Consider the following 24,742-nt stretch of genomic DNA (forward strand, 5'->3'; position numbering starts at 1 on the left):
TATTTCATATATATTTTTTAAAAAGCTTCCAGTGTTGCCTCTGGTGGCAAGCCTCTATGGTGGGCCCCTAAGTGTCAAGGCTGAGAAAGGGATAGTATAGAGGGGTCTTCCTAGGTGAGGAAAAGTTTCCTATGTTCTCAGAGCTCTCTGGGTTCCCCAAGCCCCAAATTCTAACTCAAATGGAAGGGGAGCCCTGCTTCTTCTTATGGTGAAAGAGCTCAGTTTCCTACCATTGACTTCAGACAGAGGTCTCACTCCTGTGAGCTCACAGCCCCAATCCTTGACCCAAGGCCAATGTCAGGAGCCTCGCCAGCCGCTGGCATCGTACCTGTCCTTAGCACCAGCCCTTCATTCTGCTCATGTTGGCTTTACTGGGAAGACTATTGTGTGACTTCCTCACTCCGTATAAACCCCACTACAGGGGCTGCCTTGGTGGTTACAAGCACTGGCTACTCTTCACCAGCACCTGGGTTCAGTGCCCAGCACCCACATGGTAGCTCACAACCAACTGTAACTCCAGTTCCAGTGCATCTGACTCTGCTATCAGCTGGCTTGCACAGGCACTGGGCACACACACGGTGCATAGAGGTGATTTCAGGCAAACCACCCATACAGCTATAATAAAATAACAAAAAGTCATCAATATGTGCTCACACCCTACTGATTCCACTTGCTTAATATTTCTAGAATCCAGCCACCCAAGCTACTATTCTACTGGCCACCACCACTCTCTCCTGTATAGCCCCTCTTCCCCAGGACTGGGTAGCTTCCTGCCTAGCTTCCTGTGCTATCTATTCTCCACACCGGCTGCGGTGAGCTGATGCAAAGCTACTCTGAAAACCTGCCTGCAGTGGGGCAGGAGGGTCTCAGGTCAGAAACTTCAACACTGCACTTGTGAGCTGGGACTTGCTTCCTCCTTCCCCTCCTCTCTGGACACGAGGCCCACCCCTCCCCCACCCGCCCAACTCCCACCCCCATATGCTAAACTCCAGCCAGATTTAGCTTGATGCAATGGTGTGAACTAAATCGCCTCCCAGCGTTGGCACCCCCTGCTTGATCTGGGAGACTCCTCCCTCTGCAGGGCTGGCTTTTCCTCTCTCCATCATTTTCTTCATAACGTTTCCTGGTCTTCTGCAGTACCGTGTCAGTCCCAGCCCCTTGCCCTGACCCTTAGACTGACAGTCTGGGCTAGGACCTTATTCACAACATTCTGGGCATCAGGCACATGTTAACTTATAAAGAGTGCTCAGCAAATACTGTGAAAAGAATGGATGACCTCCACTCTATAGGGGTGTCTGCAGACTGCAGAGGTTTATACACTCAAAGGAGGTGAAGCCAGGGCAAGAATAGTAGTTGCTGTAGCCATTCAGGTGGCAGCCAGGGAGAGTCCCAATGCCCGCTCCTTACAGTCTGTGCACTGGGGAGAAGTGTCCAGTCTCCAACACTCTCCTCGGTGTCCCGGCCTGAAGCCTCAGAAGTATTTAATAAAGCGCGGGTGTGGTTGTCAGCCAGGATCCCTCATTCCTGGAGCTTTGGGAAGACGAGGGGGGAGGAGGAGGGGGAGGAGGAGGAGGAGGAGGAAGAGGAGCAGGGGAGGAGGAGGGGAGGAGGGGGGGAGGAAGTGCAACTATTCCTTAATCCTTTGGGCTCCACGAAGACAGACACCTCTCTGACATTTCCTCCGCTCAGCGTTCACCTGACAGCTCCGGCCCTCCCACTTCTGCAGCCCAGCCCCACGCTCCGAGCTTCTATCGGCTCCCAGTCCGGTCCACGGTCACAGAGAGAAAGGGGCGTGTCTTGCGGGGCGAACTAGGGTCCGAGCTGTTTCCAGCACTCTCCCACCCGCTGTTTTCCTGGAGATGGGCCTGAGGTTGGCCCAGCAGAGGCTCCTTCCCCCCCCCCCCCCGCCAGCCTCCCTCCCTCCCTCCCTCCCACGTGGCCTGGCCCAGTCTCTCTGGAAAGCCGCAGCAGCTGGAGAAAAATCCCCCTCCCCACCCCCACTGCCAAGTCCCTCCCCGACTCGCCCCGGACACATCCTTAACTCCCCCCTCGGCAGGGAAGGCAAGAAGTAATCGAACAAAGCGGGCAGCCCATCCCCCTCCAGGCCCTACCACCTAACCTTCCCTGGGCTGTCCCCAAAATGCACACCCCACTGAGAGTGAGAGGGCCAGGGGTGGTAGAAACAGCTTTGGCATACACACTTGGACACTTCGGTCTCTCTCTCAGCCCTTTCTTCGGTATGAACAATTGTGATTCGTACCGGTGACCCTACCACACACTAGGACCTGGGGACTGGAGGGGGCCTTGCTGACCTCGTCCACGCTTCCCTGGTCCGCCCTTGGGGGTGGGGCAGGAGTGACACGCGTCCCATCCAGAGAGCGAGTGTTGGATGCGTTCAGCAAAGCAACTGGTTTCCTGCCCTTCCCCCAACCTCCCCCGCCCCGAACCCCGGGTTTGGGTCCACAACACCCCCACATTCCCCTACCTCCCTAGCTGGCCCCACGGGCCACACCCATTGGGCAAAGTTGAGTGTGGTTTTTCTTACCGCCGCCCCCACCAAGAGCAAGGACACTCCCCAAAAGCCAAGGCCAAATATTAGCTCAGTCCCATCCAGTTACACATGCACCCGACACAAATGGAGGTGTAAGCGGACACTCCCGCCCCGCCCGCTCTCTCAGGCACACTCGCGACCGCGAGACGCGTGCGGGCAGGGCAGAAGCATGCCCCGCTTGCAGTCACCCGCGCCGCAGCCACCCGCGCGCTGGTGATGCCACCCGGCGCCTTAGGCACGCGCTGTGGACACGTTCCCCCGCAGGACACCCCCACCCCGACACACACACACATACACACATGCACACCTCACAAGCACAAGGGCCACGCGCAGGGGGACACGCATGGTTCCAGGCTGTGGACAGCAAGGACACACACCCCCTGGGGGCAAGTTCCCCCGCAGTCCCCGGCGCGCAAGCATCGCGGGCGCCGGGGACGCCCACTCGTGACTGCGGCCACCCGAGCCCTTACCGCGCGCGGACAGCAGGCAGAAGGTCAGCGTCAGGAGCCCGCGGCCCGTGTCCGCCCGCGCCATAGGGCCGGGCTCGGGCCGCTGCTGCCGCGTCCGGGCGCCTGGGCCGCCGCCGGGGGAGGGCGCGCCGGGCGTCAGTGGCTCCGGGAGGCGCGGCGCCGCGGGCGGGGGCGCGGCCTCCGGGGCCGGGGCCGAGCGGGGGCCGGCGCGGGGGCCGGGGCCGCGGCCAGCTCGCCCGCCCCTCCATCGCCATCTTGGGCTAGCGGCCCACGCGGGGGCGCCCCGCCGGTGTGGCCACCCTGCACCACAGGGGACACGCGCCCGCGCGCCACAAGCCTGCTTCTGCGGCTCACTCAGCACGCGGGAGCCTCCCGCTCGCAGGGTCACCTAAGGCTCCTGTTCATCTTTTCGCCTGAGCCTCTGGATCTCTGCTTTCCTGCCCTTGTCATGACCCTACCCTCAGGGTCTCCTCCACCTCTGTTCCAGGCTCAATGGAGGCCAGTTCACCAAGACCTGTCCTTTCCAACTCACGCCCTGACCTGAATCCTGCTTAGCCTCTCTGCAGGCTGCACCAACAGACCCACTGAGGACACCACAGCCCCTGGTCCCTGCTACTTCTTCCATGCCACTCTGAGGGATTCTCTTGGCTTCTTTCCTTACTCCTCAGTAGCCAACCTAGTCTGTCCTGTGTTCCACCGCTGTGAGGGACAAGGAAGACTTGCTCACCACTATTTTACATACCTGCATACTGGGAATATTGGAGTTTGGAGCGGGGGCTCTTTAAGGATAGGAGGCTTAAACCAGCAGGTGCAGGGCCTGCTAATGGTGTTGGGCCCTCCATTGGTCCACTCTGACTGTGCTGACTGTGCCTTTCTCTTTTTCAGGACTGCCTCTTTTCCAACTGAGCTAGCCAGGTTAGTTGCCTCAATGTCTAAAGCTAGGGAATCAAATGTCAGACTGGGTTGTGGAGAGAAATACACACTAAATGGCTATTTAAAATGAAGTGTTTGGGACTGGAGAGGTGGCTCAGTGGTTAGAGTGCTTATCACGGTTGCAGAGGACCTAGGTTTGGGTTGCAATATCCATTCAGGCGACCCACATCAGTCCACAACTCTAGCTCTAGGAGGTCTGACACCAATGGCTCTGTGGCACCTGCACCTACAAGCAGACAATTATATATATATATATATATATATATATATATATATATATATATATATATATATATATATATATATATATATATATATATATTATAATCTCTGTATAGCCCTGGCTGTCCTGGAACTCACTCTGTAGACCAGGCTGGCCTCGAACTCAGAAATCCACCTGCCTCTGCCTCCCAGAGTGCTGGGATTACAGGCATGCGCCACCACCGCCTGGCTTAGATATAATTTAAAATAATAAAAAATGAATCACATCTCTATCTCTGTCTCTGTCTCTGCCTCTGCCTCTGCCTCTGTCTCTGTCTCTGTCTCTTTGCATTTTGAGGCTAGAGAGGTGTCCCAGTGGCTAGAGTACCTCCCGCCCTTACAAAGGACCTAGGCTCTGTTCCTGGCACCCATATAGCAGCAATAACCATCTGTAACTCCATTTCCAATGAATTTGATGCCCTCTTCTGGATTTTGTATGAGCTTTCCTGCACACAAACTCATGCAAGTACATACATACACGTATTTTTTTATTTTTATTTTTATTTTTATTTATTATTTTTTTTAAAGAAATTGCTACCGTCCTCCTGTTCTTATTTCTATTGGTGTTCCCATGATTTAGAACCATTTAGAACCTGGCTCATATGCTGTCAGTTAGCTCGGCCTCTTTTGGGGAGGGAGAAGTTAAGGCTGGGGTTCCTGTGCCTTCAAACCCATTCTGTAAAGATGACCTCGAGCCTCTGATCCCCTTGCCTCTACCTCTGGAGCGCTGGGACAACAGGCGTGCAGCACCACGCCCCGCTGAGGATAGCCGGGGACGGAGTCAGGGCTCCTCACATGTTAAGCACGCACTCAGCTAACTGAGCCACAGAAGCAGATGTCTGTACTCAGCAAATCTAAGGGAACCTGGAATTGTCCTGCTTCAGCCCCATTTCATTCTAGGACTGTCATTAGCATTTCATTAGATTGTTCCTCCCTTGAAACCAAGAGATCTCCTGTTCCTCGGGCTTGGATTGGTTCTCATCTTTATACTAGCGATGCTGAAGAGATACCTCCAGCCTGAACCTTCTCCCTAGACTTGCCAGGTCCAGTTCCCAGCTCCTGCTCAGCAGTTTACATCCTGATCTTCCCATCCCTTCTGCCGCCTCCAGACTCTGATGTCTCGGTTCCTAGAACCAACATCCTTCCTGTAGCTCAGATCCAATATTTAGAATTATTATTATTAATGTGTGTGTGTGTGTGTGTGTGTGTGATTCGTGTGGGGTCAAGCCTGGAGGTCAGAGGACAACTTTGGAATTTCCCTTCGGCTTTTCCGTGGGTTTGAGGAGCTGACTCAGCTCTTCAGGCTTTGCACACTGGGCACCTTTACCTGCTGAGTGGGGTCTCCACGGCCTGGAAGCTCAAATCTAAATCAAATCATACATTCACCGTTGGCCTCTCTCCACCTGCTTCTCCACCTTCCTTACCTGGATTGCTATGGCGTGCCCTTGCCGCCGTGCTGTTTCTGGCCTTTCGCCTTTGTGTGCTTTCGTCCATACAGCAGCTAGTTCCTGTCCCAGCTCTGTCAGGCTTCTTCCCCCAGGCTTCCACCTCAGAGCACAGAAGGAAGCCCCGCCTCTTACTGCACTGCTCAGCCTGCTTACCCCTCCCCAGCAACACTAAGCCCTTCTCTTCCAGCCTGAGACCTTTGCCCAGAGCTGGGGATGTTGCCTAGAAATAGAGTTCTTGCCTAACATACCCGAGACCCTAAGTTCAATGCTTATAATTGAGAAGAGAAAAAAAAAGAACAAGAGGAGGAGGAGTCATAAGGAGGAGGGGGAGAGGAGGAGCAGGTGGAGATGATGATAAGCTTTGCCGAGCCATCACAAGTTGAGGTCCATTCTTCCCTACTACAGGGTCAAGAAGTCTTCCAGGAGCTGGGGACGGAGCTCACTTGTTGAAGAAACCCTGGGTTCAGTCCCCAGCATGCTTGGTCATACATGCCTGTAATCCCAGCACTCGCAAAGCAGAGGTGAGAGGATCCTCAGCTACACATAAGTTCAAGCCCAGGCTGGCCTGGGTGCCACCATCTCAAAAACGAAGTAGAAGATGTCTGTCTCGCAGCTTCCTCTGCTCTTCTTCCCTGCTTTTTTTTTTACTTTGTTTTCATTTTTTAAAAAATTACATTTACTGGGGGCTGGAGAGATGGCTCAGTGGTTAGGAGCACTGGCTGTTCTTCCAGAGGTCCTGAGTTCAATTCCCAGCAACTGCATGGTGGCACATGGCCATCTATAAAGGCATCTAATGTCCTCTTCTGGTGTATCTGAAGACAGCTACAGTGCACTAAATAAATCTTTTAAAGAATTAAAAGGCAGTGGTGATACATACATTTGATCCCAGCACTCAGGAGGCAGAAGCAGGCAGATCTCTGAGTTTGAAACTAACCTGGTCTACAGAGCAAACCCTGTCTTGAAAACAAAACAAAGCAAAACAAAAAATAAACAAAAATGCATCTATCTAGTGTGTGTGTGTGTGTGTGTGTCTGTGTGTGAACATTCCACAGAGCACATGTGACAGTAAGAGGATAAGTTTTTCCCATGTCATGCATACACACACACACACACACACCCCAGGTAGAGGTACCCCTTTTAAATGCAGCAGAGGATGGCCTTGTCAGGCATCAATGGGACGGGAGGACCTTGGTCCTTTGGAGGCTCGATGACCCAGTATAGGGGGATGCTTAAGTGTGAGGTGGGAGTGGGTGAGTGGGTGGAGGAGCACCCTCATAGAGGCAAAGGGGGGGGATGGGATGGGGGTTTGTAGAGGGGTAACTGGGAAGGGGAATGTCATTTGAAATGTAAATAAATAAAATGATGGATAAAAATAAAATATGTTGTTTTAAAAAGGGGGGAGGGTTGGGGAGAAGATAGATCCACTGCTGTCAGCACATGTACCCCAGCTCTAGTTGGGAGCACCAGCTCTAGTTGGGAGCACCAGCTCTAGTTGGGAGCACCAGCTCTAGTTGGGAGCACCGAGCTGAAGGTTCCTGGCCACCCTGCATGGGGCTTGAGCTAGTGAGCACAGTCAGATTGCTCTGTGCTGTACCAGTTTTGATTGGAAACAGGGTCAGGACACCCATGGCAGACTTAGTGAATCAGGAAGGGTTTACTAGAAAAATCTAGCACGCAGAACCCAGGAAGTGTGAACTTACAGTCCCAGGAGCAGGGGAGCCAACAGAGGCTGGGCTGCCGCACAGGTGCACTTGCCTCTTCTAAGGCAGTTGAAGAGTTAAGTTGAGGAATGAAAGTGTAAACAAAGGCACTGCCTAAAGAAGTAAATTCCACAAGCCACCCAAAAGGTCAGCTAACTTTTCTATATTCCCATTTCAGCATTGGGGGTGCAGCTCAGGGGCAGAGTGTGTGCTTAGCATATGCAGACCACAGATTCAACCAGGAAGTAAAAAGAGAAAATAAAAATCCATAGACTCTAGAAAGTGGTTCTCAATCTTCCTAATCCTGAAATACTTTCATACGGTTCCTCTTGTGGTGACCCCCAACCATAAAATTACTTTTGTTGCTATTTAGTAACTGTAATTTTGCTACTGTTACAAATCATGATGTAAATATCTGTGTTTTCTGATGGTCTTAAATGACCCCTGTGAAAGGGTCATTCAACACCTTGGGGTCGCGACACACAGGTTGAGAACCTCTTCTCTCCATGGCTTGTAGGCTTGAGAGACGAGGAGGGTGGACAGGCCTGGAGCAGTCAGACCCAGAACAGTGAAGTGGAATGCGCTTCTTGTTGGCCTCTGTGGCCTTGGGTGACTTCTGTTCTTCTCTCTGAGCTTTGACTTCATCCTTGAGACTCTCTGAGGTCTAGGATATGTTAGACATTTCTAACCAGGAAGTGCAAAAAGGTCACATGTTTAAAGTAAACATGGCACCTGCTTTAGCATTATTATTGTCATTTATTATCATTTTAAAATTACATTTCCTGGGACTGGAGAGATGGCTCAGCTGTTAGAGCACTGGCTGTTCTTCTAGATGATCCAAGTTAAGTTCCCAGCACCCACATGCCTACTCAGAGCTGTCTGTAATTCAGCTCCGAGTGATCTGACACCCTCGCACAGACATAGATGCAGGCAGAAAACCAATGCAAAACAAAAATAAAAATAACTAAATCGTTAAAATAAAATCAAATTGCATTTACGTTTCTATTGCCTGTGTGTGTGGGTGCACAGACCACGGCGTGCAGGTAGAGAGCCCTCTCCTTTGTCTGTTGAGGGGATTGAACATCAGGCTTGGTGGCAAGCGCCTTTACCCACTGAGTCAACCCCCCCTTGTTTTATTCATGTATTCTTTTAAAATACTGAAATAATTCTCCATTATAAAATCATTCTGTTTAGCAGTCTAGGAAGTTTGCAGTCATCAACTGTTTCTGTGGAATTTTGGGAGCTGAGAGGGAGCCTTCTGTGTGGTGACCTTGTAGGTAAAGTGTGTGTGTATTTTAGCCGGCTCTTGTGAAAGGGCAGCTCTAAAATGAACCTCATTTCTTTTGCTTCTGACAAACTGACCGGGCCTCAGGATGGCGCCCATGGCTCCTAGGGTCAGTGGCTATTTTCTTCTACAGCAAATTTATGAGCATCATCAGCAGATGTCAGCTGACACAGCATCAGGACCTCCTCAGCCCATGGGTTCCTCCTCTCCATCCGTTATGTCATTACATCAGCTGCCTTTTTTTTAAAAAAGGTTTATTTATTTTTATGTATGTGAGTACACTGTCGCTGTCTTCAGACACATCAGAAGAGGACTTCAGATCCCATTACAGATGATTGAGAGCCACGATGTAGGAGCTGGGAATTGAACTCAGGACCTCTGGAAGAGCAGTCAGTGCTCCTACCTGCTGAGCCATCTCTCCAACCCTAGAAAGTCTACTTTGATTCCACATGAGCCTTAATGGTTTCATGGTGGGGTAAGGCGCTGTGGTATCACCTGTATCAGTAGGTAGCAGGGAGTGCTTTCTCCCAGTTTTACTTTATTTTTTTAAGATTTATTTATTTTATTTGTTTATTTGTCTTCCCCCCACCCCCCAGAGCTGAGGCCAGAACCCAGGGCCTTGCACTTGCTAGGCAATTACTCTACTGATAGCTCAACTGAGCTAAATCCCTAGCCCCTAGGAGTACACTGTCCTTTGCTGCTTTCAGACACACCAAAAGAGGGCATCAGATCCCATTACAGATGGTTGTGAGCCACCATGTGGTTCTTGGGAACTGAAACCAGAATCTCTGGAAGAGCAGTCGGTGCTCCTAACCCCTGAGCCATCTCTCCAGCCCCTGTTTTACTTTTTAATCAATAAAACAAAACATACTATTATTTTCAAATGGTCTCATGGAAAGCTCCCAAGGATGCGAGGAATATTTCCAAGACCAGCAAAGCTCAATGCTGTGGAAAGAAGGAATAAAAGCACAGAGAAGTTAACTCATTTGCTTAAAGTCACACAGTAAGGTAATGGATCAGAGGGACAAATGGTCAGTCTCTAAGTTCAAGTCCACAGTCCTCACTGCTTTCTCCTCTGCCTCTTAGGGGTTCACTCAGCTTATCTCCCTTGTTTGTCACTGGGACTTTCTGTTTATCCATCTGTCCCCACTACTAGAGTGAGAGCAGAGAGAGAGAAAGAGAGAGAGAGGGAGAGAGAGAGTGCCCTGATCCTTGGACCCACCAGCTTGAGCCTAGAATAACAGCTCATGTCCCATTGTTTCCTGTGAGCCTGTGGGATCAGGGTTAGCATCCCATTTTGCATTGTAGATGCAAAGGCCTTCAACTTCGAAAAAGAACTATAACTCCTCTGGGCTTCAATTTTTTCTCTTTAAAGTGAAAGACTGGACTGGTGAGATGGCTCAGCAGTTAAGAGCACACTGACTGCTCTTCCGGAGGTCATGAGTTCAAATCCCAGCAACCACATGGTGGCTCACAACCATCTGCAATGAGAAACAAATAAAAAACCTATGGGCCGGAGCAAGCGTGGGTCGGAGCACGAGGGAGAAGGGAAGGGGGGGAAACACTGGGAGAATAATGCACCTAACCAATATCCTTATCATACTGTGAAGATCAAAACTGTGAAGATCAAATTGAACATGTCGGCTGGGGCACTGACTTACTGGATAGAGCACCTGCCCCGTGCAAGCGTGAGGATCCAGGCCGAGATGCAACGAGATGGGAAGCTGAAACTAGAACCAACCTGACATGCGCTTTGGTGACTCCTGAGTTTGACCCCTGACCTTCACATGCCTACGTGGCACCGTCCAGAAACTCAACATACATATATCAGCAGTAAGTCTCGAGAGGACGATGTGTCCCTTGCTGTTGAGGTGAAATGTGTCATTCCTACCAAGGGCCTTACAATTAGAGGTACTTGATTCAAAGTATTCAAAGCAATGCACATACTGAGAGATCAGCATGGGGGTCAGGCAGAGTCCTGTCACTACGATGGAAGCCTCTGGAACCCTCGTCTTCCTTTCTCATGGCCCAGATCCTGCCTCTCTCAAGATCCCAGAGGCTGAGTCACAGACCTTCCCCCACCCAGCATCTGTCATCTCCCTGTGGCTGTGCCTTACATCCAGTTCTTGGATAACACACAGGCTCCCCCACTGGCAGCTGTGAGGGGGTGGGGTCAGACCACTGGCCGACAGCCAACTGGCTTCACAAATCCCCGCCAAGCACTGCCTCCTGCACTCCAGTTTGGCCTTGCAGCAGCTCCCAGAACAAGTCTGGAAAACCGGCGCTAACTCCGGAACTCCCCAGCGAGGGAAGCCGAGGGGTCGCTCAGAATCACAGCTGCAGGGTGAGAACCGAGCACCCTGTTCGGTTGCTTTCTGTATCCCATGCTCCCCCTCTCCCTTGGGCAAGAAGATCCTTCTCCAAGACCTATCCAAAGCCCGCTCTTTGCGCTAGGCAGGAACTCGAGCAAATATTACATTTCCATGATTCTTAAGATATACCTCTTTCGGAGCTGGAGAAATGGCTCAGTTTAAGAGCACTGGCAGCTCTTCCAGAGGTCCTGAGTTCAAATCCCAGCAACCACATGGTGGCTCACAATCATCTATCTGCAATGGGATCCAATGCCCTCTTCTGGTGTGTCTGAAGACAGTTCTAGTGTACTCACATACATAAAATAAATAAATAATTTAAAAAAAGATATACCTCATTCACAAGGTCCTTTTGATGCTGGGGGCTGAATCTTGGGTTTTGTAGAGAGTTAAGCTCTCTCTGTCGCTAAGGCATATCTACAGACTATGTTTTTAACTAAGGTTAAAACAAAAGTAATTAAGGGCTTTTGATATGGTTTGCAGGATAAAGAGACTTCATGCCAAGCCAGAGGACCTGAGTTTGATCCAAGGACCCACATAACAGAAAGAGAGAGCAGACTCTTGCAGGTTGTCCTCTGACCTCTGCATGCTAGCCATGGCATGTATGTGCAGACACATATACTCAAAAATGAAGAAATAAACACAAAGATATAAGAACAATTCAAATGAACCAGGCACCGTGGTTCATTTTCTGCAGGGAGATGAAGGCAGGAGAACTAGAAGTTCGAGGTCAAAAAAAGTTAAAAAGTTCACACTATGCAAGGTGACTTAGAAATTCAATACAATCCCTGTTAAAATACTAAAGTTGTAGCTGGGTGGTTAAGAGCACTGACTACTCTTCCAGAGGTCCTGAGTTCAATTCCCATGCCCTTTTCTGGGTACTCATTGAATAACAACAACAACAACAACAGCAACAACAAATGGCTCTTGGGAGGCAGAGACAGGCAGATTTCTGAGTTTGAGGCCAACCTGGTCTACAGCGTGAGTTCCAGGACAGTCCGGAAATACAGAGGGCTGTCTCAAAAAACCAAAACCAAACCAAACCAAACAAAAAACCCTGAAAACAAAGGCTAGAGAGATGGCTTAGTACTTAAGAAACCCAGTAGGATGATGGTGGTGGACATCTTTAATCCTAGCACTAGGGAGGCAGGGGCAGGCAGATCTCTGTGAGTTTAAGGCCAGTCTGGTCTACAGAGAGAGTTTAGAGAGTTTAGGACAGCTAAGAGCTACACAGAGAAACCAGGTCTCAAAAAATGGAGGGGGGGGGGAAAGGTTCAGTTCCTCTGTAGACCAGGCTGGCTTTGAACTCATAGAGATCCACCTGCCTCTGCCTCCTGAGTGCTGGGGTTAAAGGTGTGCACCACCACTACCTGCCTCATTATTTTTTCAATATTTTAATTTATTCTTTGAGAATTTGATACATATATACGGTACAATTTAATTTTTATTTTAATTAATTAAATTTTTATTTTAGAGACAGTGTTTCTCTGTAGAGCTCTGGCTGTCCTGGAACTTGCTCTGTAGACCAGGTTGGCCTCAAACTCAGAGATCTGCTTACCTCTGAGTGTTGGCTATAGTGCATTTTTTAAATTTAACATTTGTTTATGTTTTATGTGTGTGTGTATATGTGCACAGTGTGTGCCTGGTATCCTTGGAGGCCAGAAAAGGACACTGGATCCCCTGGACCTGGAGTTATAGACAGTTGTGAGCTGCTATATAGGTGCTGAGAATTGAACCTGGGTGCTCTAGAAGAGCAGCCAGTGCTCCCAACCTGGGAGCCATCATCTCCAAATCCTACAATGCATTTTGATTTACACATCTCCCTCTCAACTTCATTTTTTTTTTAAACAACTCACCGAGTCTAGTTATTGTTGACCACATAAAGATCAGTATGGAGCTACCCACTGGAGAATGGGCAATCTACCTAACCCACAAATAGTAAGCTCTCTTACTCAGCAGCCACTAACTATAGATGGGACCTCCCCAGTCTATGCTGGGTTTAAGCAATTTTTTTTTATATGTGTGAGTGTTTTAAGGTTGTATGTAAGTTTGTGTAGTGAGTGCATGCTTGGTACCTGTGAGGGTCAGAAGGTGTCAGATCCCATGGGACTGTAGTTGGTGTTGTTTTAGATTTTGGTTGTTGTTTTTGTTTGTTTCTTGAGACAGTTTCTGTGTGTAGCCCTGGCTATCCTGGAACTCAGAGATCCACCTGCCTCTGCCTCCCTAATACTTATGACACAATTGTCGTGTGTGGGCTGGGAAGGAAACCTCTGGTTGGGAAGAACAACAGGGCTCTTAACCCCTGAGCTTTCTCTCTAACAGCCATGCTGGAATTTAACTGGCTTGACCTTGTGCGCACAAAGACAGTGGCGTGAGTTCACGAGTGACCATAGGCCACGTCCAGAGAACAGCACTTCACAGCTCTTATGTTTTCCCTGAAACGTTCCCCAAGCCTTGGAGAAAGGGGTTTGGATGCCGATGTTACACTTAGACTGAGCACCCAGTTGCTTAATCTCAGCACTTTAACCAGCTAGGAGTCTATGCTCTAACTGCTGCCCACCGCAAAAGAGTTTCTCTGGCTGACAGGGAAAGCAGCTCAAATCCTTGGCTATGTATGATAGTTAGAGGGCTGTTTGACATGACAGTTTAGTAAAATAACTGTTGGCATATTTCTTGAGTTATTTTATTGGGTTTTTATATCTACCATCCTTCCAAATGTTATTCCACCTCATCCCTACCAACCCTTCCCAAACACTAAGTAGGGTAGAAAGGAAGTTAGAGGGGAAAGGGGGCATAGATCTCTTTCAACCAACAAAATAGACTATTTCCTGCTGATTAGGGGCGTTGAGCTCCTTGGGCAAGTCTAATCTTCTTCACCAGGTTGTCTTTAACTTCTTCTCCTTGTTAAACGGCAGCAGCAGCAGCCCGGAGTGGCAGCAGCAACCTGGAGCAGCAGCTGTTTTCTCAGCATGGCCCCAAACCCTCTAGGGGCTCCTGCATTTATGTGCTCTGCAGAGTCCCCAGAATTTCAAACATAAACTCTCTTCAGGTGGCAAAACCACACCCCTGCTTGTGCGAGGCAAATCATAATCACCTGCTATGAAGCAGCCTCTTATCCTACCCTTGGGAATAAAACAAAAACATATTCCTATAACATAATTGAGTTTTTAAAGAAACCAAAACTCTTGCTGCAAATAGTAGATTTTTTTCCCTCTAGGATTTAGGGACATAGTTTTTAGAACACAGTTCTGCTGTGTGGTTCAGACTGGTCACGAACTGACTCACTATCCTCCTGCCTCAGCTTCCCAAGGGCGAGATTATAGGTGCACATCACCTTGCTTGGCTAGCATTCTCTCTCTCTCTCTTTCTCTCTCTCTCTGGTGTATGTGTGTGTGTATAATGTGTTGTCAGTGGGTGCATGTGTGTGATGTGTTTCTCAGTGGGTGCACGTGTGTGAGTAGGTGCATGTGTGTGATGTTTGTCAGTGGATGCACGTGTGTGATGTGTTTGTCAGTGGATGCACGTGTGTGAGTGGGTGCATGTGTGTGATGTGTTTGTCAGTGGGTGCACGTGTGTGTGAGTGGGTGCATGTGTGTGATGTGTTTGTCAGTGGATGCACATGTGTGTGTGTGAGTGGGTGCACGTGTGTGATGTGTTTGTCAGTGGATGCACGTGTGTGAGTGGGTGCATGTGTGTGATGTGTTTGTCAGTGGATGCACGTGTGTGTGAGTGGGTGCATGTGTGTGATGTGTTTGTCAGTGGATGCACATGTGTGTGTGTGAGTGGGTGCACGTGTGTGATGTGTTTGTCAGTGGGTGCACACGTGTGTATAGGTGCTCTTGTCACAGTGAACATGTCAGAGGACAGCCCTGCGGAGTCGATTCTCTCCTTACATCTTTAATGGGCTCTGGAGCTCGATCTCAGCTTGTAGGGCTTGTGCAGCAGGCACTTTCTGAACTGAGCTATTCTAAAGGCCTTCCACCCTATCATCTGAGGTGCGGCCCCTTTTTGAACGGCCTGGCTGTTCATGCGAGTGCTTGAGATTTTAACTCAGGTCTTCATGCTCACACAGCGAGCTCTTTACTCGCTGTGCCATCCCTCCAGCTTGAGTTTTGTTTTTTTTTCCATTTACCCTTGTACTGGCTGGTTTTGTGTCAACTTGACACAGGCTGGAGTTATCACAGAGAAAGGAGCTTCAGTTGGGGAAGTGCTTCCATGAGATCCAGCTGTGGGGCATTTTCTCAATCAAGGTGGGAGGGCCCCTTATGGGTGGTGCCATCCTGGGCTGGTAGTCTTGGGTTCTATAAGAAAGCAGGCTGAGCAAGGCAGGGGAAACAAGCCAGTAACATCCTTCCATGGCCTCTGCATCAACTCCTGCTTCCTGACCTGCTAGAGTTCCAGTCCTGACTTCCTTTGGTGATGAACATCAATGTGGAAGTGTAAGCTGAATAAACCCTTTCCTCCCCAACTTTTTTCTTGGTCATGATGTTTGTGCAGAAATAGAAACCGTGACTAAGACAACCCTGTTTTCCTCATTCATGATGAATGAAAGCTCAGCTACTCAGGATGGAGGCGGATAGAGACCCAGAACCCTCATTCTCTGTGGTCCACACAGACTCCTTCCCTTTGGCAAATGGCTCTGCTGAGCTATGGCCTGGTAGAACATTGCTCCTTACAGTAGAGGTAGACTGTGCAGGTAGTTCTGGGCAGGAGCCTTCCCTTCCTCTCCTTTAAAGGCTTTATTTACTTTTATGTGTATAGGTAGGTTTTGCATGTATGTCCATGCAGTATGTACATGCCTACTATGTGTGGAAGCTAGCAGAGGGTGTCCTGGAGTTAAAGAAAATTGTAAGCTGCCACATGGGCACTGGGAATTTAAACCAGATATTCTGGAAGAGGAGCCAGTGCCCTGAGCCACATCTCCAGCCCCACAGATAAGGTCTCATTCCTCTCTACCCCTTCCCTTTCCCCGCCAGGCATGGTTAAGGTGTAATCATTTTCCAGCACAGCCTCAGTTCCTCTGTGAAACAACAGATTAGCTGATTTTGAAGAATTGGTGTGAGCTCACGTTCTACCTCAGAGGCTCTTCACTCTCCCTCCGTGTTAAGATCACTTAGGGAGTCTATAGAAATTAAATGATGGCAGGACCCTCCTCTTGGTTTTGATGTAATTGATCCTAGGAAGAACTCAGACATCCACAGTTTTTAAAAGCTCCCCAGGCAACTGTAATAATAAACAGGCTGAGGAAAGCACTCCTCTTGGCTTAAAGCCTCAGTGGGATGCAGTGAGAAAGGACCCCAGTGCTCTGCTCTGTTCTCTTGACCTCTGTGTCTGTTCTGCTAACCCTGTGCTATTCTGGTTACTATGGCTGTGCTGTGTTGAGATCAGATATTGTAGTGCCTCCAGCTTTGCTCTTTTTGTTCAACTTTGCTTTGGTTCTGTGTGTCTGTATGTGTCTGTGTGTGCATATGCATGTGTCTGTGCTTGAGGAGGCTGGAGGTCTTCCTCAGGAGAGATCAACCTTGTGTGCATGCATGTATGGGATGTGGGTGTGCATAGCTATGTGTATGCACACAGAGGTCAGAGGAAGCCTTCGGGTGTCTTCCTCTATCATTCTTGCCTCTTTGACTCCAGACAGGGCTTCCCTCTGAACCAGAATCTCCTCATTCCAGCGAGGCTGACCAGCCAGAGAGCTCTCAGGACCCGCCCGTTTCTATTCCTAATGCCCACTGCAAGTGTGCATTGCCATGCCCAGCTTTTCTGTGGGTTCTAGGGATCTGGACTCGGGTCCTCATGCTCTACAAGTTCTCATAGTCTCTGAGTCATCTCAGTATCTTTAGAGATAAGGTCTTTCGTTGGCTTGTAGCTCACCAAGTAGGTTATGTTGGCTCTGCCTTACTGATGCTGGGATTAACAAGCATTAGACCACCACAGCTGGATTTCCTACATGGGTTCTGGAGATCAAATGCAGGTCCTCATGCTTGCCTGGCAAGGTCTATATCTAATGTGTTCAGGATTTTTACCACGAAGGCACAGGTATATTAGATTGTATCAAATACTTGCCAGCATATTTTGAGATAACTGTAGGTTTTTTTTCTAGTGCTGGAAAATGAACCTCTTTCCACTGAGCTGTGTTTCATAAGGACCTGATTTTTACTCTTCATCCTGTTAGCTAATTTGTATATGTTGAGCCAGTCTTGCAACCCTTGGATAAATTCAGCTCAGAGGTAGTAAACTATCTTCCTGATAAGTTGTTAGGCTCAAGTTGTTAGAATTTTATTGCTTTTGCACATATTTTAGTATCTGGGTTCCTTAGGATATACATCTAAGTTCAGTCTCTGGGACCCATGTGGTGGAGATAAAGAACTGACTTTCCTCTGCTCTCCATTATAGCATTACACAAAATTCTCAAAGCATTCATGTAGTGACAATTTTGGAATTTTGGTTTCTTTAAAAAACCCAGAAATATTGTAAGAGTGTTTTTGTTTTAACCCCAGGTTGGGGACATGGGGCTGCTTCACTGTCCACAGCAGCTGACTGTGATTTGCCTAGTGCTCTAGCAGGGGCATGATTTTGTCAGACGCAGATAAGTTTCTGTAACTGTGTGATGTTTGGAGTTCTGGGGACTTTTCAGAGGGCATGTAAATGTTAGAGCCCCAATAGGATGGGTTGTTGGTTGCTGTTGGTCGAGGTCTGTTAAGTAGTTGTGTGAAGGGAAGAAACAAACACAAAGAAATTAGATATTCTGATGTCGAAGATCAAGCTTGCTCCGAGGAACACAATACTCTAATCAGCAGGAAGTAGTCTAATGATGATGTCACCTGCACCCCAACCCCAACATCTCCATTGCAAGCACATGGCCTTGGGTATCAGACACTCCAAAGTGGAGTCATCAAAGCAAGACTGTACAGATGGGGGTGGTGCAAGGAACACTGGAGCCAGGTGATTTCAGCAGCATCTTTATTGCAACCAAGAACCTGTAATAAAATGCAGCAAAACTAATGCTTCACATCACACGATTAAAAGCCGTGGGGCTGAAAAGGAGGAGACCCGTCCGCTCACTGAGAGAGACATGCAGATCGTGTACAGGTCATGCTGAGACAGCAGGCACTTCATGTGCTAAACTCAAAGACCTCCACTGCCCCAAATCTCAATTATGCTGAAAACAACATAAATTTGTATTAGGGTTACTTAAAACCAAACATACAAACACAGCTTCTGTGCTTGCAAGGGACTTCTGGAACAGTGGGGAGGGCAGATAGGAGAGGAGGGGTGGGGCTGGAAAGGCCACAGTTGGGATGTTTCCAGTTCCTTCCATCTGCTGGGAGATACTCTCATATGCGTAGTGTAGACCTGGCTGAGGCTCTTGGAGGATGATGGGTTCCTAGGCTTATACAAACGTTCTGTGTGTCTATCTTCCGTGTCACCAAGGAAGACATTTAATATAATGATTTAAATGAGCTTCAGAGCACCACATACCCGTTAGTACTGCTTCGTTAATAAGCATGCTTAGCATTTATTTAGAAAGGGGACATTAACCATTTTTATGTGGCTTTCTTTAAAATGTTTTATCAGAATATATTAATAAATACTTCTTAAAAAACCATGTCTTTCTTAAATATCACATAGCTACCATGAAACAGGCCACAGATGGACCTTGGGTCTGAGTACTAACTGTGGGGTCCTGGGTATGTTTCTTTCTCTCTGGAACATAGGCTTTTTTTTCACCCCAGCAGATGAATGCACTGGATTATGTTAAAGATTTGTTCCAGCTGGAAAATGTATGATTCTGTAGCAATGGAAGTTTGACTGGAATCCTCCCAACAGCAGAGAGAACCATGTGGTAAAGGCAGGAAGTACCTGAACGCACGCATATGTGGTGGCTCATGGTTTTAAAGGAACAAGTGTGCATTGTGGCTTTATCTTTCTGTGTGAGGCTTTGGAGGAGCCAGGAATGGGAAAAGCCATCATGCCCAAATACAGACTAAGGGCATGAAGAGTACTTTGCATCGCAGCTGAGGAGTTTCCTTGACTACTGTTTTGGGTTCATAACAACCAGCCACCGTGTAGCTGGTTCTCTGATTGCAAGTCACCTGTTCTGATTGCAACTGCGTTCTTTACGGAAAGTTTACAAAAGCCTGCAGACCACCTGACATGCCCAGGAAGCTCACTGTTCTAGAAATGTGTGCTCTGGTCTCCCCCACACAAATGAGCTCATGCTTCTGAGAGCAGGCTCTTGTGCTTGGGGTCCTGGATGAGTCCTGCTGCTCTGAACGTACAGTAGCTCTTGCTACCAAGCCTGTGAAAACCCCACACTTTGGTCCTTACTGAGTGCTCTCTGGCTCCCACCACACTCTACTCTCAGGGATGCGTGCCTCTTCCACTGACATCCAATGAGAGGACAGTGTTAGAGTGGCTTCTGATTGCTCCAAATGACTGATGCCTTTCTCACTGGTGCTGACAAGCAAGCCTGGTCAAGCCACCTTCTGTGAGTCGAGCACTTTCCCTCTTAGAGAAGAAGGCATTTAAAGGACAGTTGTAGATGCACTCCTGTGACAGCCGGAGAGAAGGCAGAAAGAATCTAGGATTATCGAGGTTTTCTAAGGTTTGTCTGCATAAAATAAGATGTCTCCATACAAAGCAAATGGATGGCTGGGAGCTATTTCATGTCATGCCTACCTAGAATGTAAGAAGCAGCTTTTAGAGGCTAGTTAATCAAGCAAATGTCACCCTTAACAGTCAAAATAGACATAAGTCATGGGGAAAATACTTTTGTAGGGGAAGGAAAGTTACCCAAATCAGTTTAATTTAACTTAAAAAATATAAACAAATTTTGGCACGAGAAAAATGTCATAAGCATGGAAGTCAAAATAGACAATAAGAAAAGTGAGGGATCTATCATACAACATAAATACACAGCTGGCAAACCCAGCCCTCCCTTCCCAGGACAGATGCCCACGGTCACTGGCCCTTTATCTCCAGGCTTCTCGAAGCATCCACCTCTACCTGGCAGTCCCTGTCTTCACTGTGCTCTCTTGGAAAGGGATCTGATGTGGCAGTGAGAAAAAAACACAGCGACTTTTCTTGGAGTGATTTTTAAGTTATGGTAACTGTAGACACTGGGGTTTGTGATTAATGAGGGCAAACCCACAGGTGTCTGGCTGCAGTGAGACCCATCTAGTCCTGCAGGGCCTACGGGCAGGTGGCAGCCGCACTTGGAAGCTCATGCATCCCTCCCCGGCCACGCAGGAAGGCTGGAGCAGGAGAGTGGTATGGCTGAGTAACACAACTGTTGACAGGCTTCCAACACAGAGTGCCAAGGTTTGTCAGGGATTCGCTTACGGCAAAGAAGTGGTCTGGAAACCTTTTTATTTTAAGCTAGCGATATCTAAGTTACATTCAAATAAAAAAGTTAAAGTTTAGATTTGTAAGGTTTTTAAAGTTAAAAGGAAAAATAACAAAAAGCTGGAATTATAAAAGTAACCGCTCCGAAGGTTGACTCTGTAGCTGTGCTGGCAAACCCTGACTGCCTAGCTCTGGTTCCCAGCCACTCAGGGGTTTACATTTACCCTGGTTTTTCTCATGAGTATTCCTGTTGAACTATTTCTGCTCAGTTCTTAGAGTCTTGCTCCTGGTCCTTCCTGGTCATTCGCTGCACCAGGGTCTCCCCTTCTTACTGTAACCCTTTTACCTCCTGGAAACTAGGGAACACTTTAAGGAAAGGCCAAATAGAAACGGCACCATTATATTTTCAGAATACAAGTAAATGTGTACATGTTCTGTTTCTAAAAGGAGAAAAAAACTTGCCTGCTAATTTTCAAGCTCTCAAATAATTTGATTAAAATTTTTTTGCCTATAATTGTCACCATCTTGAGACTTGTGATTAAACTCATGCTACATTAGTTACTTGCCTTTATGTGAAAGAAAACCCCACTCCATCATATTAAAGCAAAAGGAGAATTACATTAGATGCTGTTTAAATTGGTTAAAAAACTGGTCAGAGCCCAACCAAGTAAGTATCTTTAGGAGGCCACTAAGTTATCCTTGAAAAATTATTAATGACTGAGAAAGTCAAAAGCTTAATAGTATTTAGTTCATGGCATGCTGGGCACACCCCAAGTGATGAGGCTATCCAATTAGACATAAGTGCTATTGAATCCATAACTAGTCAGAGATCCTGGAATTGGACCAAACCAATCACTACTACCATCATATTTTAACAAACTCAGAGTATACTGTAAAGTCCACTAATCAAGTCCAAGAGGCTTATACTGCTAGTAAAGTAAAAGTAGCCTAGTCTGAATATGTGGCGCTGGTGCCTTGACTCCTTCAGTATCCTCAGGTACTGTTCAGTCCCTTGGGAACATGTCACTCAATTCTATGTGCATGGTTAAGGTATTTGATTACTATCCATGAACTACAGATGTCTGCATGGCACCAAATTTACTTTCAGAAGTAGATCTTATGTGGCGGGTACAAAAGTAGGTTCATCAACTCTGGCTTCTCTATTGGCTAGCCTTTCTTGTTTGGTTAGACAGTGTACACCGAGTTCTACATGAGTCAAAGTTACATCACTTTCAGAGCAGCAATACGTGATCCAAGGTTCTCCTGAAGGTAGTGGAGCAGGTGCAGTTCATAGTGTTCTCCAGACTCAGGGACTCTGATGCTGTGTCTCTCCTGAGGGTAGATCTTCATAACAAAGAGCAGAGGTAAGAAGAGGAAGTTTAGTGACACCCCTCTTCTAAGGCTTTCTCAACATAGTTACTTATATATTGCTTTTTGAGGCTGGGTCTCATGTAGTCCCAGCCCACCATTCAGCTAAGGATAGCCTCAAACTCCAGATCCTCCTGACTCTGGCTCCCATGAACTAAGATGTTTTCCAGAGGTTTCTAACTGGATTATCAATATGGAACAATGCCTCTCTGTAGTATCACATTAATACAGATTATCCTGGGGCTGGAGAGATGGTTCAGTGGTTAAGAACTGCCTGTTTATCTAGAGGTCCTGAGGTCCTGAGATCAATTCCCAGTAACCACACGATGGCTTATAACCATCTGTAATGGGATCTGATGCCCTCTTCTGGCATGCAGGTGTACATGCAGATAGAGCACTTCTACACAAAATTAAATAAATCTTAAAAACAAAACATATTATCCCAGGGCTCTTATGATTCTTTTGTTTTTTAGTTAATATTTATTTTATGTATGTGCGTACACTGTCATTCTCTTCAGATACACAGAAGAGATTACTGGATCTCATTACAGATGGTTGTGAGCCACCATGTGGTTGCTGGGAATTGAACTCAGGACTTCTGAAAAAGCAGTTGGTGCTCTTAACTGCTGAGCCATCTCTCCAGCCCTCGCTCTTCTTTACACACCTACTCATAAGGCTTCAGAATGATTCTTTATAGGTTCATTGCTTAGTAGTCTGTAGATTTCCAAGACTCTTTGGAAACCATTTCAAAGGTCATACAAGGTCTAAACTATCTTCAATCCAACACATGGGAGGTAGAGGCAGGATGGCCATGAGTTTAAGGCTGGCCTGATCTACATAGTGAAATCTTGTTGAAAACAAAACAACACAAAAAGCTACTTAAAAAATGTTGTAGACAAATAGCTTGAATGTGCTTTGTTCACTGGATTTACTGTGCTGCTTCAGCAATGTAAAATTAGTCCAAGGGCTGGTATTCGGCATGCTATGAGGTAAGACACTATTATCCTGGGAGCTATGGTTGTCTCTGTCACACAGACATAGTAAAAAGAAACAGGCATTCTCATTTAAGTGGTAGTAAAAAATGTCATACACTAGAAGCTGGGGTAGATGTCTCTTTAATCCTTATGCTACGTGGTACTTTAACCAGCAGTTCACTCTACCTCAGATGCACACTACTGTAGGGCGGGACTATATATTATGGGCATGGGGCATGTGCCTATAATCCTAGCACTTAAGAAGTAGAAGCAGGTAGATCTCAGTGAGTTCAAGGCCAACCAAGTATACTTAATGAGTTCTAGGTCAGCCAGGGTTCAGGGTGAGACCATGTCTCAAAAAAAAAAAAAAAATCCAAACAAAAAAACCTTGCCCAACCAAATAACCAATGTTCCACATAAAAAAAACAAAAATGTGATAACAATAAAGATTTAATATCTGAGAAATACTAAAGTGGAATTTTTCAGGTATCAACACAAGTGCAAAAAGATTCATTTGATATTCCAGGTAAAGTACCAATGGATTAAATTTTTTTTTCATGGGAGCTGGAGCACTCAGGGGTTAAGAGCACTGACTCTTCTTACAGAGGTCCTGAGTTCAATTCCCAGAAACCACATAGTAGCTCATGACCATCTGTAATGGGATCCAATGCCCTCTTCTGGTGTGTCTGAAGACAGCAACAGTGTACTCATAAATAAATCTTAAATTTTTTTCATATTTACATCTATGAACATTTTGTCTGTGTGTATGTAGGAGCTATCATGTGTGTATCTTGACAGATGGTTGCAAGCCATGATGTTGATGCTGAGAACTGAACCCAAGTCCTTTACAACTCACTGAGATCTACTTGCTTCTAAGCCCTGAGCTATGTCTTTAGCTCAAGATCAAATAGATTTTTTTTTTTTTTTTTTGGTTTTTCGAGACAGGGTTTCTCTGTGTAGCCCTGGCTGTCCTGGAACTCACTCTGTAGACCAGACTGGCCTTCAAATCAGAAAACTGCCTGTCTCTGCCTCTCAAGTACTGGGATTAAAGGTGTGTGTCACCACTGCCCAGGGATCACATGGATTTTAATGTGACAGAGAATGAAAATTTTATAAATATTGCTTTAGCTTTCCACAAAAGCTAGTTTGAGGGCTAACTCATTACTTCCGCTTAAACTTAGATCAAACTTTTCTTCATAAGGTTAAATGTATGTGTGTGTATATGTGTGTGTGTGTGTGTGTGTGTGTATGTGTTTATGTACACAGCACTGGTCTCTTTTGTTTCTTAATATATTCATTAAAAATACTTGTCTTTTCCTTTTGATAGGTCATTACTTTTCCTTTTGATAGGTTGACATTACTGCCCAGTTACACTGTGAGGCATTTGTCTACAGGAGCAGTTTTCAAGCCGTTTGATCTCAGATGTCCTTTACATACCCCAAAGCCTTGTCTGTGTGTGTCTTTTATGTCTGTCAGTATTCCACACTACACTGAGCACAGTGACACATGTAGGCTGAGGCAGGAGACTCAGTAGTTGGTGGCTTCCCCTTCCAAAAAGGGGGAGATATATGGTGAGACCATGACTCACAACTGTTTTATTATGTAGCCCAGGCTGGCCTCAAGCTGGCAGCCTGGATCAGTTCCCAGGATTACAGGTATTTTTTGGGGGGATGGATCTCTTGTAGCCTAGCCTTTAACCTGCTATGTAGCATTGTGCCTCTGATCTTCCTGTCTCTATCTCCTAAGAGCTGAGATGACAGGTGTGTAACACTCCACTTGGTTGAAATCACTTCCTCTTAAAACCTTCTCCAAAATATTTATTTACTTAGCATAAGGGAGCTATGAAAAAGGGTAGCCCTAAAAAAAGATTTCTCTTGTGTGTGCTGAGGATAAATGCATCTGCACCATTTGTATGTAAGAGTTCATGGAGACCAGAAGAGGGTGGAGCTGGATTTACAGGCAGTTGTGTCAGTAAGTCACCACTGCAGCTCCACAATCAAGACTTTAAAACCCTATTACTAAAACAAAATCATAGAAT

General features: G+C 47.1%; 2 protein-coding genes across 6 annotated transcripts in view; both read right to left on the minus strand.

Moving 5' to 3' along the window:
- Positions 1–3,142, minus strand: part of Igdcc4 (immunoglobulin superfamily DCC subclass member 4) — a 34,169-nt gene extending 31,027 nt beyond the window's left edge. For both annotated transcript variants that reach the window (XM_052188021.1, XM_052188020.1), the window contains exon 1: positions 3,022–3,142. In XM_052188021.1, the coding sequence (XP_052043981.1) occupies positions 3,022–3,085 (64 nt within the window). In that variant the 5' untranslated portion in view covers positions 3,086–3,142. The remainder of the gene's footprint in view (positions 1–3,021) is intronic.
- A 15,144-nt stretch (positions 3,143–18,286) lies between these two features.
- The window catches only part of Dpp8 (dipeptidyl peptidase 8), a 53,406-nt gene continuing 46,950 nt past the window's right edge, over positions 18,287–24,742 (minus strand). For all 4 annotated transcript variants that reach the window (XM_052188026.1, XM_052188022.1, XM_052188025.1 and 1 more), the window contains one exon: positions 18,287–21,706. In XM_052188026.1, the coding sequence (XP_052043986.1) occupies positions 21,584–21,706 (123 nt within the window). In that variant the 3' untranslated portion in view covers positions 18,287–21,583. The remainder of the gene's footprint in view (positions 21,707–24,742) is intronic.

Source organism: Apodemus sylvaticus, chromosome 7 (assembly GCF_947179515.1).
Source record: "Apodemus sylvaticus chromosome 7, mApoSyl1.1, whole genome shotgun sequence".
In the NCBI taxonomy this organism is placed as follows: Eukaryota; Metazoa; Chordata; class Mammalia; order Rodentia; family Muridae; genus Apodemus; species Apodemus sylvaticus.